At 64.9% G+C, this 16,607-nt stretch overlaps 2 protein-coding genes and 1 non-coding gene across 3 annotated transcripts in view; 1 reads left to right on the plus strand and 2 right to left on the minus strand.

Moving 5' to 3' along the window:
* Window positions 1-13: 13 nt before the first annotated feature.
* H696_03697 (hypothetical protein) lies at window positions 14-4,488 on the plus strand (the record flags this gene model as incomplete). Its single annotated transcript, XM_009497560.1, has 10 exons — window positions 14-256; window positions 387-580; window positions 700-874; window positions 978-1,193; window positions 1,327-1,770; window positions 2,013-2,135; window positions 2,316-2,676; window positions 2,853-3,025; window positions 3,158-3,697; window positions 3,847-4,488. 10 exons carry the CDS (start codon window positions 14-16, stop codon window positions 4,486-4,488), a joined length of 3,111 nt encoding a protein of 1,036 aa, XP_009495835.1.
* Window positions 4,489-6,064: 1,576 nt separating this feature from the next.
* H696_03698 lies at window positions 6,065-6,136 on the minus strand. The gene has a single exon. It is a non-coding gene; the product is annotated as a tRNA-Pro (tRNA).
* A 179-nt stretch (window positions 6,137-6,315) lies between these two features.
* H696_03699 (serine/threonine protein kinase) overlaps window positions 6,316-16,607 on the minus strand; it is an 11,326-nt gene continuing 1,034 nt past the window's right edge. The window contains exons 2-8 of the mRNA XM_009497561.1: window positions 15,026-16,557; window positions 8,564-14,857; window positions 8,177-8,350; window positions 7,787-7,963; window positions 7,566-7,623; window positions 7,251-7,420; window positions 6,316-7,016 (exon numbers count right to left, since the gene is read on the minus strand). Of these exons, the coding sequence (XP_009495836.1) occupies window positions 6,442-7,016; window positions 7,251-7,420; window positions 7,566-7,623; window positions 7,787-7,963; window positions 8,177-8,350; window positions 8,564-14,857; window positions 15,026-16,553 (8,976 nt within the window). The 5' untranslated portion in view covers window positions 16,554-16,557 and the 3' untranslated portion in view covers window positions 6,316-6,441. The remainder of the gene's footprint in view (window positions 7,017-7,250; window positions 7,421-7,565; window positions 7,624-7,786; window positions 7,964-8,176; window positions 8,351-8,563; window positions 14,858-15,025; window positions 16,558-16,607) is intronic.

Consider the following 16,607-nt stretch of genomic DNA (forward strand, 5'->3'; position numbering starts at 1 on the left):
CCCCTGCGGAACCATGAGCACGCCCGCCGTCCCGGCTGCGGCCGACAACAACATCCAAATTGACCTGCTGGATGACACCAACCCCGAGGGCACCCAGCCCGCGGTCAAGAAGGTCAAGGCCGAGGCCACGGATGATGTGTCGACCGCCTCGGTCACTGTCTCGGCCGACGCCGCCGCTGCCGCCGCCGCTGCCAAGAAGAAGGGCCCCATTGCTGTGGTCACTGACGAGGAGCTGATCGCCTCCAACGTGAAGGCCGTACGCACTCCAAATGTCTAACCTTACGGTTGCTGCCTTCCGTCCTGCCGGCCTTCCCCTCCGCCTAACATCCTTTGTGTGCTTTGTCTCTTTTCTTTCCCCCCCCCCCCCCCCGGCCCCCCAATGTCAGGTCCGCCACGAGGTGGCCGTCCCGCCGGGGTACCCGTACGAGGAGCTGGTGGACCTGCCGATGCCGGCCAACCCTGCTCGGCAGTACCCCTTCGTGCTGGATCCCTTCCAGCGCTGGTCGGTCAACATCATCGAGCGCAATGAGTCGGTCCTGGTGTCGGCGCACACCTCCGCCGGTAAGACTGTCATCGCCGAGTACGTTGGCTCGACTGCTGTGCCCTGGCGGCTGCCTAGGACCACACCTCTGACCCGCCCCCCTCCCCCCTGCCCTCGGGCCTACCTGCCCCGGCTGGCTGCTCGCCTGTGCGTCGCAGGTATGCCATCGCTGTGTCCCTGCGCAACAAGCAGCGTGTCATCTACACCTCCCCCATCAAGGCCCTGTCCAACCAGAAATACCGCGAGCTCCTGGAGGACTTCGGTGATGTCGGCCTGATGACCGGTGATGTCACCATCAATCCGAATGCCTCGTGCCTGGTCATGACCACCGAAGTGCGTGGCCACCTGTCTTTTCTTTCCGGGCTGTTCTCTTCCTCCCCTCCCCCCCCCCCCTCCCCTCCTGTGCACCTCGTCTAACTTTGATCATCGCTGGTAGATTCTCCGAAACATGCTTTATCGCGGGTCGGAGGTCATGCGCGAGGTGGCCTGGGTCATCTTCGATGAGATTCACTACATGCGTGACAAGGAGCGTGGCGTTGTCTGGGAGGAGAGTATCATCATGCTGCCGAAGAGCGTGCACCATGTGTTCCTCTCGGCCACCATTCCCAACGCCAAGGAATTCGCCGATTGGATTTGCCACGTCCACCAGACCGTACGGGGCCGTTCATCATCCTTTGCACTGGGCCTCCCGCCTGTTCGCCGTCAACTAACCCACATGTGCCTCGCCCGGACCCCGGTGCCCCGGTGGTCCTCCTGTTGCTTGGCCACCTGCCTCGGATGCCCAGCCCTGCCATGTGGTCTACACCGACTACCGTCCGACCCCCCTGCAGCACTACCTCTTCCCCAGTGGCGGTGATGGCATCTACCTGGTGGTCGATGAGAAGGGTCGCATCCGTGAGGACAACTTCAGCAAGGCCATGGCCCTGGTGACGGAGAGCCAGTCCGGCCGGGGGTCCTTCAAGGCTGGCGATCGCGCTCGGCGCATGCGCAGCAAGGGCTCCAGCTCGGACATCTTCCGCATTGTCAAGATGATCATGGATCGCCACTACCAGCCGGTGATCATTTTCGCCTTCAGCAAGCGCGAGGTCGAGGGCCTGGCCCTGCAGATTTCCAAGCTCGATTTCAACAGCGAGGAGGACAAGCAGATGGTGGAGGATGTTTACAACAACGCCATCGACAGCCTGTCCGAGGATGACAAGACCCTCCCCCAGATCCAGCACATCCTGCCCGTACGTTGCTCCGACGAGTCCCCGTTACCTCCCCCCCCCGGGGGTTGGAATTCCTCTGCTCTCGCTGTCTCTCTTGCTGATGGGCGGATGTCATGAGTGACTTTGTCCTCTCTCTCCCTCTCCCTCTCTCCCTCTCCCTCCCTCTCTCTCTCTCCTTCTCTCTCCCTCCCTCCCTCCCTCTCTCTCTCTCTCCTTCTCTCTCCCTAACTTTCCCTCCATCTCCATGGAAATCCGCTCTGTAGCTGCTGAAGCGTGGTATCGGCATCCATCATGGCGGTCTGCTGCCCCTGATCAAGGAGGTCATTGAGATTCTCTTCCAGGAGGGCCTGATCAAGGTGCGCCCGATCTTTCTTTCCCCTGCTGCTGTTCCTCTCCTTCCGTCACTTGCCGGGTGTCTATGCTCGCGAGCCGGCGCATTCCCCTTCTCCCCTCTCTCTCCCTCTCCCTCTCCCGCCGACAAAGCCAGCAAGGTAGGAACACCGTTCGTCTCTCTGATCGTTTGCCCCCCCCCCCCTCGCCTGCCCTCGGTTTTCTTCGCCACCGAGACCTTCAGTATGGGTCTGAATATGCCTGCGCGCACTGTGGTCTTCACGGCCGTGCGCAAGTACGATGGCAATGACTTCCGCTGGGTCTCCTCCGGCGAGTACACCCAGATGGCCGGCCGTGCCGGTCGTCGTGGTCTCGATGACCGTGGTATCGTCATCCAGATGCTCGACGAGAAGATCGACCCGCCTGCCTGCCGGGATATGCTCACCGGCGGCGCGGACAACCTCAACTCCGCCTTCTACCTCTCGTACAACATGATTCTCAACTTGATGCGTGTGGAGGAGGTCAACCCGGAGTTCCTGCTGGAGCGCTCCTTCTTCCAGTTCCAGAACAACTCCTCGGTCCCCAAGCTCAAGAACGGTTCGTTGCCCCGTGGCTTTCCTTGTTTCCTTCCCTCCGCGTCTCTCTCCCTCTCTCTCTCTCTCTCTCTCTCTTTATCTCTCTCTCTTTGAGGCACCATTTGACGGATGTGCCAATCCTCTGCTCTTCCCTTCTTTTTTTTTTCTCACCTCCTTCACTTCCCCTCCAACAATCAGACCTCGCTCTGCTGGAACAGAAGCGCGATGAGATTGTCGTTCCCCGTGAGGACGAGATCGCTGCCTACTACTCGATCGAGCAGCAAATCGCCACCCTCAATGACAGCGTCCGCAAGGTGATCACCCATCCGACCTTCCTGGTGCCCTTCCTCCAGCCTGGACGTCTGGTTCGCGTACGTGTGGCGCCCGGTCTGCCGGCCTCATCCTCGCCAATGGTCTGCAACGCCCCAAGCCCCGCCATTCGGCCGCCGACTCACCCTCCCCCTCCCGCTGTGCTCCATGAAATGTGGCCACACTGGCCGCAGATCCGCAATGGCGACCAGGACTTCGGCTGGGGCGTGGTGGTCAACTTCACCAAGAAGACCAACAGCCACCATCGGGCCATCCAGCCGGCCGGTGCGGCCGACACCGACGACGAGTCCACCAAGTATGTGATCGACGTGCTGATCAAGTGTGCGTCCATCAACAACGCCATGAAGTCTGCGGAGCCGGCTTCGGCCGATGCCCAGCAGTCCGCCGAGATGCAGGTGATCCCGGTCCTCCCGTCGACCATCTACAGCATCTCCTCGGTGCGGCTGAAGCTGCCGGCGTCTTTGAAGCAGCGCGACGCTCGCCAGCGTCTGGAGCACACCATCGCCGAGGTGCAGCGCCGCTTCAAGTCCGGCGTCCCCCTGCTGGACCCGGTCACCGACATGAACATCACCGACGAGAAGTTTGCCCAGCTCATTGAGAAGATTCGCTCCCTGGAGGCGGCTCTCCAGCAGATGGACATCCACACGGCCGACGATCTGGCCGCTGTGCACAAGGTCTACTCCGAGAAGATGACCCTCATTGAGGACATTCGAGTGCGTGAATGTCTTTTCCTCTGGGCCTCCCCCTGTGTGCCTTGCCTCCACTCGCCCCTCTACTCGCTCCCCCCCCCCCCCCCCCCCCCCCTTCCTCGCCCTCTCCCCGATCAGGCACTGACCGGAGTTCGACAACTCGCCCGCAACAGAACAAGAAGCGCCAGATTCGTGACGCCACCTCCATCATGCAGATGGACGAGCTGAAGGCGCGCAAGCGTGTCCTCCGGCGCCTGGGCTTCACCTCCATGTCTGACGTCATGGAGCTGAAGGGCCGTGTGGCGTGCGAGATCAGCACCGGCGATGAGCTCCTCCTGACGGAGATGATGCTCAATGGTGTCTTCAATGACCTGTCGGTGGAGCAGATTTGTGCCATCCTCTCGTGCACGGTGTTCGACGAGCGTGTCGGCAAGGATGACGACAAGAAGCCGCCCATGCGCGAGGAGCTGGCCAATCCCCTGCGCCAGCTGCAGGAGACCGCTCGTCACATTGCCCGTGTGTCGGCCGAGTGCAAGCTCGCCCTCGACGAGTCCACCTACCTGGAGAAGTTCAAGCCCGAGCTGATGGACGTCGTCTTCCAGTGGGCCTCCGGGGCCAAGTTCTGCGACGTGGCCAAGCAGACCGAGGTCTTCGAGGGAAGCATCATTCGGTGCATTCGCCGCCTGGAGGAGCTTCTCCGCCAGATGGGCTCGGCTGCCAAGGCCATCGGCTCGGCCGAGCTGGAGAACAAGTTTGCCGACGCCATTACCCGCATCAAGCGCGATATCGTTTTCGCTGCCTCCCTCTACCTGTGAGGGTGGTGCGCGGCGGCTGCGCGCCTGGCCCAATGTCCCAGCCGGCGGTGCGGGGCGGCCACGACGGGGCAGAAAGACACCCATGTTTGCCCCTCCCCTCTCCTCCCTTCTCCTCTTCCACATCCCCTGCCCATCCTCCCTGTCGTTGTGTCTCTTTTGTCCCTTTTTCTTTCCCTCCCACACGAAGCGCGCGCCCCCCCTCTCCCAATACACGCGTCAATCGGTCATCATCCCCCCCTGAGTGCTTCGAGCGTCGATTCTCGCTGGCTCCGCCCGGTTGTTTGGCCCCAGCACGGGAGGCCGAGAGTCGGCCCTTCTCGCTTGGAGGCTGCCTGTGTGTTTTCGTCCCATCCGGTGGCCTGCCTCCATTGCCGCCCTCGGTGGCGGCTTCCGCAGCCAGGTCGAGGGGTCGTCGGGGCTGGCGCGGTGTCGACGCTGAACACCGCGCGTGGTTCTGCACAAGTCGACGTCTCTTCTGAAGGGTCAGAGTTCGCCCGAGTATCCTCCCTCGCGGAGCCCCCTGGCGAGGCCGAGCTCCGTCACTCCGGTCCTCGGCCTGTGATTTCCGCGGATCCGTGTGATCTCGCCGGTGCGTCTTGGCGTTGCGAGGGCCGTCGAGGTTCTTAACTGGGACATCCGGTTTGAGATTCAGCAAGATTGTGGTCTCTTTTCCGGCGTTCGACTGTGTTTCATCCGAATGGCCTCTCCAAATGCTGGCATTTTATATTGCCTACAACATTTATCACCATGTGGTGATTGTCCGAGACCAATGGGCAAGCTAATCTCGATGCGCCGGAGGGCAAGGCCACACGAACCGCACTTCGACCTTTCTCGAGGCAATGTTCATTTGTCGACACACAAGGCCTGCCTTGCGCGCGGCCAAGCGAAGCAGGATCCTCATTGCTCATGAGATGCCCAGCTGTCGAAGACTGGCAAGGGACAATCCAACGCCGAGAGTCAGCTCATTCGCCCAGATGCCAAACCCTAACCAGCGAGAGAAGGGCCGGAGTCACTGGGCGCGGAGAGGATCCGTCGGCCGGGCACTTGGGGTGGAGAGGAGCCACCGGAGCGCACAGGTGGCCGGCGTTTCATTCTTCAAGGAAATGCACCCCCCCTGGATGCTTTGCCACCGAATCGACATCCCCCGCCTAAAGCAGACACTGAGCTCCCGGCCGTGGAATCCTGCTCTCGGTCGGAAGGCCTCCTCTCGCGGTGGGCAGCACATGTCTGGGTGTGTCCGTGTGCCTGTCCTCCCTGCCACTTTTGCTCTTTTTACATAGACACCTCCTCGTGGGGGGCCTCCTCCGCAAGTTGCTTGGCTGGTGGGCGTTGGCCTCCTTTCTCTCTCCCTCTCCCCCTCTCTGCGTCCATTACTCTCTCCTTCTTGCTCTCTCTCTCTCTCCCTCTTGCTAGTCGCTCCTGGCAGCAAGCCTCTTGCCACTATTTTCGTTTGGGTACTCTTTTGCCCCTTTTTATCTTTCCTTGTCTCTGCCCTTTCCTCCCCCCCCCCCCTTCTCTCCCACACACACGGCCGCCCTCTTCATAGGGGGAGCCACTGGCAGGGTCCAAGGGGATAAGGGAGAGCCAGGAATCAAACCCGGGACCTCTCACACCCGAAGCGAGAATCATACCACAAGACTAATCTCCCCTCGTATGAGGGGGGCAGACCCTCCGAGAGTGGTTTTCCCTGCACCGTGGGTGGCAACTGGCCCCTGCACCGCCGGGTGCACTTCCCCCGGCGGCGGGATTGACCTGGGCTTTGGCCAGAATAGCGGGAATTTGCCCCGGAGGAGGGGAAGCTGGGGCCGAGAGAGAGAGAGAGAGAAATAGACAAAGAAGCGGTGTGCGTGTATTAGAGCTGCCAGAAGCAGGACGCATAGCAAGCTTGGGTGCATCAGACAGAGACAGAGAGAGAGAGAGAGAGACAGTAATCGTGGCGCTTTTCCCAGCTTTTCAATGGAGCATGGAGAGCGCATGGTGGATTCCCGCCGCGGAAGGGCGCGCCATCGGGTCCGCGGACCAGGCCCGACGCACGACCTCCAGGTAGCTCTCCAGCCAGGGGGCCCCTCCGGCGGGAGCAGAGGAGGCTGACAGACGCAGGGGGACAGAGCTGCCGGAGGTGGGACACACATCCGGCCGATGGCCGGCCACAACGTGATCGGCAACCACCTCCGGCGAGAGACCCCGCCATACGGCCCCACCTTCGACCACCAGGGCAAAGAGAACCACACCCAGCGAGTAGACATCTCCCGCGAGGAGGAAGTCCGCGTCGGGGGTCTCCTGGCCGGGGGTGCTGCGGCCGAGCATGCGCAGCAGGATTTCCGGTGGCGCGTAAGGCGCACTGGCCGCCTGGATCTCCGCGACCGGGCCCATGGCTGTGGCCCGGCTGAGCACCTGGGCCACACCGAAATCGCCGATGATCGGCTGCAGACGCCGGGAGTCCACCGGGTCCGGCCGGATGAAGATGTTCTGTGGCTTCAAGTCTCGGTGGATGATGTTCTGCGAGTGGATGTACTTCAGGCCGTCGGCTGAGGTGACGGGCGAGATTGGCCGTGGGTGAGTGTGTGTGTGGAGGGCAGAGGGAAAGGGGGGGAGGGAGGGGGAGGGGTAAAGAGGGAGAGGGGGAGAGGGGACGGCGGAATAGTGCCGACAAAGGAGCACCCCCCCTACTTGGAAAGGCGGAGCAAATGCCGCGCCTTGATGGCGCTGGGGCGAGGGACCGCCCGCCGAGGGGAGACACTGCTCGGCTTCGGGGGACGTACCAATTTGCATGGCAATGTTGGGGATAAACTCCGCCGCAAGAAGCGGCTCATCCGGGACCCGGAGAAGGTCGGACAGGACACCGGGATAGCTGACCATGATCAGCCCCTTGAATGGGGCATTGCAGAACCCGACAATGTGGCAGACATTCGGCGACCCGTCACGCAGGGCACTGTGTGACACACACGTAGTTGGCAAGCCGCCCACCCCGCAGGAAGGGAGGTAGCATGTGGTAAGAAGACCAGTTGGGCATCTTTCAGCTGGTGGCACGGGGGAGGGGGGGGGGGGGGGGGAGAACGCCGGGATGTCGATCGCACCTGAGGATGGAAATCTCCTGGTCCAGGAGCATCTCGAGCTGCTCGCGATGAGGCACATCTGTTGGGGGAGAGGGAGGGGACCAGCCACGCGCGTGCGGAGGGAAGGACACACATAGGTCCGGATGTGGGAATGTCAGGAGCTTCGGCAGACCGCGTGTTCGGGGGGAAGGGGAGCGCCATGGGCCGGTGGAGAAAAAAAACACAATGGGCTTCTTACGCACCCTCCTTGAGCATCTTGATGGCACACTCGCTGGCTCCGCTGCGGATGATGGCGTCCTGGTTGAGCAGCGTGCAAGGCAGGACCTGAGCCTGCGACCCTTCACCCAACGGCATGGCGCCGCTCTCGATGCGGAAGTCGGTGCCGCTCGTCATCAGCAGGTATCCAGGCAGTGCGAGCTCTGCCGGCACGAGGAGGGGGGGGGGAGGGGGGGGAAGCAATAACGGCCGTAGCCGAAGCCACCAGGTCGAGTCAGCGAAAGGCGACAAGAACGGCCGAGAGGGGCAGCGAAGGTGGGGTGGGGGGAGAGCGGGCACAGGAGGGGAGTTGGGGCATCTTCACCGAGGGGAGAACCCCCTGGCGAGGGGGCCCCGGTAGAGGGAGGGCCACATACCGACAAGGGTGTTGAGCACGGTCATGTTTTCCGGATTGTCGAAGGACGCCGGATGCATGGAGTCCTTGGCGGAGTTCCGCGCCCGGCGCATGGCAAAGTACATGAGGACCAGCAGCAAGATCAATCCCAGCACCACCGGCAGGACAATGGCCAGGATGAGGATCGACCGGCCGCCTGCACGCGAGGGCATGGTAGCGCACGCGCCATTTGGTGGAGGATGATGCCATGGACGCCCCCCGATGGCCAACAGGACACGGTCAGCAGAGGAACCAAGGAAGGCGCGGCCACAAGGGGGGGGGGGGGGGGGCCGCGTGCGGCGTGCAAAAGACCAAGCCCGGGGGCGGGCGAGAAAGGAAGAAAGAAAGAAAAGCAAACCAGCAGACGCACTCCTGCCGGGGCAGCCATACTCCGAGCCACAGTCAAATTGCAGGCAGCCATCCGGGCCCGGGCCGGTGCAGGTGATGCAGGCCGCGTCGCAGGCCGAGCACATGTCGGCCGCGGGCTCGGGCGTGTACCACCCACCGGGGCATTCGGCCACGCAGGTGCGCGGCCCGGTGCCGATGGGCGAAGCGTCGGTCGCCTCGCGGTCCAGCAGCCGGATGGACTGCATGCCGGGGCCACATTCCTCGCAGTCGCCCGGCGAGCCGGGGCATGACAGACACCCACTCGGGCAGCGCAGGCAGTGCCTCTTGGCCTGATCCGTATGCCAGCCAGTCGGACAGGTGTCCTCGCCGGCCGGCCGGCAATCGCCCGACTCAACCATCAGCAGGCGATCATCCATGCAGCGGGTGCATTGGGTGGCGGCGGCCCCGGTGCACGCGGCGCAGCCCGCCACACACGGCAGACACACCTGGGTCCCGGCCACCAGGTCCTCGGCAGCGAAGTACCCGGTCGGACATTGGCCCACGCACCCGACACCGGTCATCAGGAAGAGGCCCGGCGGACAGGCGGTGCAGTTTTCGGGCCGGGACCCATGCATGCAGGACGCGCAATCCGGGTGGCAGGCCGCACACCGCGCCAACAGGGGGACGGTCAGGTCGGCGAACTCCCGGTCGCCGCACCGGCTGACGCAGGTGCCGGCCGTGGTGCCGAGCAGCTTGCCAGCCGGGCATTGGGTGCAGTAGTCGGCGGAGTCCTGGCACTGGTGACACGTGGCGTCGCAGGAGACACACCGGCCACCCTGGGCCAGGTAGCCGGCGCCACAAATGCCCACACACCCGTATGCCGGGTGCAGCAGCAGGCCGTCCAGACACTCGGAGCACTGGGTGCCCTCCGGCCCGGCGCACGACTGGCAGTACGGCGAGCAGGACATGCACGTGTCCAGGACATTGGCCTCCTGCCCGGGGAAGGTGCCCATCGGGCAGGTTTCCAGGCAGGCGCTCTGCCAGAGGCTCGGCCGGTCCGACGCGCAGGCAGTACACTGACTTGCCGCCGGGCCGGAGCACGAGGCGCACGAAGCGTCGCAGCCGATACACTCCCCATGGAGGGGGGTGCTGCTGTCCGGACAGGAATCCAGGCAGTGGGAGTCATGGGAGAGACGCGCACGGGGACAGAGGTCACACTGCCCGGGCCCGGGGCCGGTGCACGACAGGCAGGTGGCATCGCACGCCTGGCAGGTGCGGTCCTGCTGGAAGTAGCCCAGCGAGGGGCATGCCGCGCGGCAGTACCCCCGATCCAGGACATTGCTGCCGGGACAGGCGGTGCAGGAGCTCGCCCGGTGGGACGAGCACTCGGCGCAGCTGCCATGGCAGGGAAGGCACGCATCGCCACTGGGAGACAGGTACATGGCCGAGGGGCAGGCATCCGCGCAGGTGCCATCCGGCAGCAGCAGCTTGCCGGCCGCACAAATGACGCAGAGCCCCGGGTTGGTCGGGCTGCACGACTCGCAGTGGACATCGATACACGCCTCGCAGGTCGGGCAGGGGTCCGGCAGGCATGACCCATCCTCCTGGAGCAGCCAGTCCGTCGGGCAGGACAGGCATTCGGTCGACAGGGGCCCGCTGCAGGTGGCGCAGCGGCCGGAGCACAGATCGCAGGACGAGCCATTGGCAAAGGTGCCCGCCGGGCAGGACCCCACACAAGAGGACCCACTCAGCAGGAGCCCCGGGCCGCAGGTGAGGCAGTCTCCCGGGCCATTCCCATCGCAAGTGGCACAGGTCTCGTGGCACTGGAGACACCGCTTGCCGGTGGCATCAATCTGCAGGCCGGCCTGGCACAGCCGGCAAATGGCGCCCGGCTGGGCCGTCACACAGGACAGGCACCCGGCGTCGGCGCATGGCTGACACTGGTTCGACCCGGGGGCCGAGATGCTGGTTCCTTCGGGGCAGGTGCGCACGCACTCGCCCGAGGGCGCGCGCAGCCACCCAGGCGCACAAGCCTTGCAGTCGCGAGCCGTCAGCCCATCGCATCCGGCGCAGGCGGCATCGCAGGGCTGGCACCGGCCCGGCACATTGCCCGGCAGGAAGCGATTCCCGGAGCAGGCGGTACACTGGCTGGCCGAGGGACCATTGCAGGCGGCACAGCCGGCCGCACAGGCAAGACACTGGCGCAGGTCCTGCGACAGGGCGAACCCCGGGCTGCACCCGGCCACGCAGGTGCCCGCTTGCAGGAGCTCCCCCGGCCGGCAGGAGGCACACATGCCAGGCCGAGTGGCCGAGCAGCTGGCACAGCTGCCATGGCACGCGTCGCACCGGGGCGGGGTCACCGGCACCCCGGTGGCCTCATTGGCCACCGGCAGCAGCCCCACCTGGCAGATGCAGGCGCTGAAGTCGCCGGTCATGCCCGATGGGCAGACGCAATCCTGGGCGCCCGGGCCGGCCGGCACCGCGTGCTGGATGCACTCGCATGCATCCGACAGCGGGCTGATGAAGCGATTGAGGCCAAGGCAGGAGCATTGGCTGGTGGCCGGGTCGAAATCCACCCCCGGCGGGCACCAGCCACTGGTCTGGTCCGAGCGGCCGAAGATCGTGAAGGTCGAGGGGGCATCCGGGTCGGAAGACTGCTCGAACAGCAAGACATCCACATGCCCATCCTGGTCGACATCGGTCAGCAGGATGTCCGTCTTCCCGGGCGCGGCGGCCACACCGGCCGGGGCGCTCTTCCCCGGAAGCATGACCACCCGGCGGAAGGAGGTCCGCTCGAAGGTCAAGACCAAATAGGCCACCAGCCGGCCGGAGCCCGGGTACAGCAGGACATAATCCATCATGTCATCGCCATTGACATCGACCCGGCGGAGGATCACATCCTCGGTGATGGGCTCATGCTCCAGGACATGCATCGGGCAGCCGAAGTTGTCGCGAATGCTGCCGCTGCCGCCGAGGCCGCTGCCGCCGGCAGCCGAGGTGGCCGACAGGCTGTCATCCGCGATCGGCAAGCTCTGGCACCGGCTGCTGGAGATGCACCCGAGATCCATGAGGACAATGCTGTCGCCCCGGCCATCGGCCCGGACGAGGGCAATCTCGGCCTTCTGGCCGAGATCCAACAACGTCACCACGGTGTTGGTGATGGATTGATCAGCCGGATCCAGGAGCCAGATGCAGGCCGAGCTGTCCAGAAGCATCAGCAGGCCAGGCTGCTGGACCGGGTGCGCCGGGTAAATGTCCCGCACGGAGTCCATCAAAACGATGGAAATATCCACCCCTAAGCCAAGCCCCAGGGCATTGGCGGTGGAATAATGCCAAGGCAGGCGACTCGGAGCCGGAGGACTTACCTCGACCAGAATCTCGTCGCATTGCCCGAAGGCCGAAGTGTCGTCAAGCGGCAGGGTGCTACGATGGACCAGGAGAAGATCCTGCTGGGCACCGGGCCCCGAGCCGGCCGGGACACGAACCAGCTGGATGCCCTGCGGGTAGAAGCCACTGTCAAAGATGGCTGGCCGCAAAAAGACCTCCTCCTCCGGGTACGGCAGGGGGAAGGAGCGGATCCTGCACTCGGACATGGCGAAGTCCCGGGTGTCGGTCAATTCGCGGACCTGGATCATGCTCGTGGCCAGGTGCGACAGCGGGGCCAACGGCCGGCCATGGATGTCGCACAAGCGCAGCGGAGCCTCGCCGCCGAAGCCGATGTCAGCCGGCGCCGGGCCGGCTTCAATGCTCAGGACCATGGTAATCACATTGTTCATTTGGCTGAGAGCCTGCTTGGCCAGGCCCGGAGGATGCGGCCCGGAGGCCGTGCCGATGGACTCCACCGGTGGTGGCTCTTGCAATTGCGAGAACCAAGGCATGTGAATGGCCTTCGGATAGGGGGTCAGGTGGCGGAGCTTCACATTGTCCCAGGTGGGCTCTTGGGCCGAGGCCCCGGTCACCAGGGCAGCAAGACCACCCACGGTGGGGGGCACGCCGGCGGAAGTCCGGCCCAGGATGCCCCCCTCGGGTGCCGACTGCCCGGGCAGCAGGAGAGGCAAGATGCTGGCACTGAGAGAGGCATCCAGCAGGCCGGACGAGGGGCTCGGCCCGGGGGACATGGCGGCGCCGGCGGTGCTGCTTGCCGTGAGCGGGTCCTTGCAGAACCCCCGCATGAATTGATGTGCATCGGCCAGGCGAATGGACCGCGGCTCGATGTACTGGGCATTGGGCAGCAGCTGGCCGGCCGAGATGAACCACTCCTCCTGCTGGCCATCCTCCGGACGAACACTGGACAGGTGTAGGAAGTTGCTGATCGATAGCATGGGAGCCATGTCGCCCTCGGATGACCGAAGCACTCGCATGCGGGAAGCCTGCAGCATGTTCATGGCCATCCAATCCGCATGGACATGGAAATGCTGGGCCGCCAGCCAGGTATCCTGGGGCCCGATGGCATGGCACTTGCCATCTTCCACCGGAGCGTCGCGGATGTCACAGCGGCTGGCACACAGCCCCTTCTCGGTGATGAGGAGCCCCGGGTCGCACAACATGCACCGGGCATTCTGGCACAGCTGGCACCCATCAATCGAGCAGCTGGAACAGCGAGCCTCAGTCCCGGCCGTGAGGCCGGCCACGGTGGTGTCACTCACCCCGGCCGAGCCGCTCGGGGCGCCGGATTCCGAGCTACACTGGCTACAAAGCTCAGCCTCCGGGCCGGGCGTGTGGAAGCCCTGTGCACACTCGCACAGGTCCTCCACCAGAAGGCCGGTCGGGAGGAAGGAGCAGCCCAGGGCGCCGACCGGCGAATGGCCATCGACCTCTTCGCCGGCATCATCATCATCATCATCATCACCACCAGCACCACCACCGGGGGAGGTGGAAAGATTGGCCGCCGGGCAAAGGGCCCCCCGGTCCCAGTCGGCCAACTTGGTGCAGCGACCAACTTCACCACAGCCACAGCCATTGGACGGGCTGGCCTGGCGGAAGATGGCACCCACACGGGTAGCCCCATTCAAGAGGACCACCTCCGATTGGCCGTCATTTTCCACATCCAGGACAACCACCTCCACCGGACCACCGGCAAAGGCCTGGAAGGACCGGCGCGGGACCAGGGGCTGGTGGTTGACAGCCACCGAGTGCGTCCTGGGGGCCTGGTCATCGAAGCGCACATCCACCCGGTGCAGCCAATCGCCGGACCAGAGGAAGATCCGCGCCCGGCCGGCATCCATGACCAGGGGATCGGACGCGGCCGACAGCAACGCCGAGGGTGGGACCAGCTCACCGTACCCGAGGTCGGCGAAGGTCAGCAGCGGCAGGGCCGGCAGGAAGTTCGGCCGGAAGTCGCTGCCGGAGGCGACATTCCTCAGGAGGAACACCAGCCCACCCGCGGGGAGGGCCGGCTGGCCGTCGGTGGCCGCCGTCGCGGTCGTGGGATTCCGCGGGATCAGCAGGAAGGAAGGCCGCTGGCCTGGACTCGGCAACAGAGGCACCAGCATCCCACAGGGAAGCCGCGGGATGAGGGTCTCCGCTGGCAGGGCCGGCAAATGCAGGATGTCGAAGGACTGGAAGGGATACCACAGGAGCTCGCAGTCGGTCTGCCCGGCAGGCAGGTGGTTCAGCACCACCATGGTCTCAATGCCAAAGTCATTGTCCACAGCGGCCCAGTGCACCGAGGAGATGGTGGTGTTGGAAATGGCCCGGGAGCCGAATTGCGGGCCCAGGTGCACACGAAGCATGGCTTCCGGGCCCTCCTCGCCGACAACCCGACCGAGGGTGATGTTGGTGAAGTCCCAGCCGATATTCTCCTGCATGCGCTGGCACCGTCCAGACAGGCTGGATTCCGCGCAGGTTAGCAGGTTCCGGGCGTTCATCATCATGGGGATCTTTTGGTTGTACTTGATCAGCGGCCGGGAGCTGAGGCTGCTGGTGGGGTGGGTGGTGGCGCGATAGCCGCCCCCGAGGCGGCTGGCGCTGAAGGCCACCGACCCGCTGTTGTCATAGCCAGAGAAGAAGTCCACGCCCTCGCCGGAGGGGTGCGCGATGAAGTCCAACCGCAGGCGCATGTGTGTCTCCACCATGTCCATGAGCACGCCAATGGGCGAGCCAGACCAAAAGGCCGAGGCCACGCTGTGCGACGCACCGGGGAGGGCAAAATGCCCGTCGACCGTCGCATCGAAGAAGGGCTGACTCGGGGGGTCCAGCGTCACAATCACCTCCGGGGCGCCGGGACTCACGCAGGCGCCCTGCTGGAGAGCCTTGCCTTCGGGGCAGGACGAGCACGCGGTGGCCAGCGGCCCGGTGCAGGTGGCGCACGATTCGTGACACGCCTGGCAGGGGCCGTCTGCATGCCGGAAGACCGGACGGGGAGGGGGGGGGGGGGGGGAATGTTAAAAGCCTGAAGAGATCACCAAGAGAAAGGGAAAACACAAACCCCAGCCCGGCTCGGCCGCATGCACGGGCGGCGCGGGAGCAGGGCACCCGGGCAGCTGGACGGCAGAAGCATGCGTACCTCCCACACGGTAGAAGCCGGTGTGGCAGAATTCGCACGGCGCCAGGCCGGGGCTGGCACCCGCATGCGGGTCCAGGCACTCGCATGAGGGCGGCGCGAAGAAGCCCTCCGGGCTGGGAATGCATCGGGCGTTTGGACCACACAGGCAGCTTGGCGAGGCGGGCACCTGGGACAGGAGCATGACATTGGCCCCGGACGACTTGTGCGCCAGAGCCAGGTCCAGTCGACCATCGCCATCGTAGTCCCCGGTGGCCACGGAATACCAAACACCCTCGGTGGAGGGGAAGTCCGGCAGCAGGGGCGCGCCCTTGACCGCTCGCAGGCCGACATGGGACACCTGGCCCTTGACCGGGAGGATGGGCCCGGGAACCAGCCACACGCGGCTGCCATGCGCCACAATGAGGCTGGAGTGGCCGGGGGCCAGCAACTTCGGTGCCACAGCCACCTTGGGCCAGCGGCTCTTGAGCGGGATGCTGGCGAGCGCCGGGTCGTCCCTGGTCATGTCCTCCAGAGAAAGGTGCACCGGCGAGCTGAGGCTCGAGGACAGGATGAAAACCACCTGCTCCGGGATGGTGGACGTGGCCCCGGAGACCACGGCCAAATCCGTGGCCAGGCCATCGCCATCGAAGTCCCCGACGACGATCTGCTGCGGCACAAAGCCCGCCGGCAGCCGATACAAAAGGGAAATGTCGGACACCTTGCTGCCGGTGGTGGACCGACCGATGTTGTGCAGCCAGTAGATGGAATACGGGCTATTGGGATCCAGGGGCAGGGTGCCGGTGGTGACGGCATCCACCTGCCCATCCCCATCAAGGTCGGTGGCTGCCAGCAGGTGGGGAAACGCCAGCCCGAAGTTGTCGGTCAGATCGGAGGAGAAGATGTTGTCCTGGAGGGGCTTCAGGTGGACCCTACTGCCATAGAGGGTGAGCAGGTGTGGTGCCATGCGCGGGGGCGAGACCGAATCGTAGATCATGGCCGGGCTGTACCCGCCGATCGGCAGCTCGGCCACATTGCGCTCACTCAGCAGGATGGCCGAGGTGGACACGTATACCAGCGAGTCGAAGGCATCCAGGGCATTGGTCAGCAGCTTGGAATACACGGAAATCGGCTGGACCGGGCCCCGGACAAAGGGATAGTCCGTGAAGCAGAAGATCGGAATCATGATGCCGGGCAGGAAGCGCATCGGACGCTCCCCGGCGAAGTCGGACCGGCGCTTGCCCTCGGGCGACGTGCGCACCGAGTAGAAGGACCGCGTGTAGGCGATGTCGTCATAGCCATCCGGCCCGCCGATGGTCAAGCGGCGCTGGGAGTAGAAATCGCAGAACTGAATGTTCGCATGTTGCTCGACGGACATGGCGGAGTCCAGGCGCCAGACGGTGTGGAATTCCGGCACGGGCAGATCGACGGAAGAGGACGGCCGCGGTGCAAGCCCTCCAACCAGGAGGAGCAGCAGCAGCCCGAGCAGCGGGTGCAGCAGCGTGACCCGGCGCCAGCTTGGACGGGCGGCGCCACTCCGTGAGCCCGGCATGAGGCTGCCCCGGGCCGCACCGAGGTCCAGGGCAGGGGAGCGGGGGGGGGGGGG

This window comes from Fonticula alba (assembly GCF_000388065.1).
Source record: "Fonticula alba strain ATCC 38817 unplaced genomic scaffold supercont2.6, whole genome shotgun sequence".
In the NCBI taxonomy this organism is placed as follows: Eukaryota; order Rotosphaerida; family Fonticulaceae; genus Fonticula; species Fonticula alba.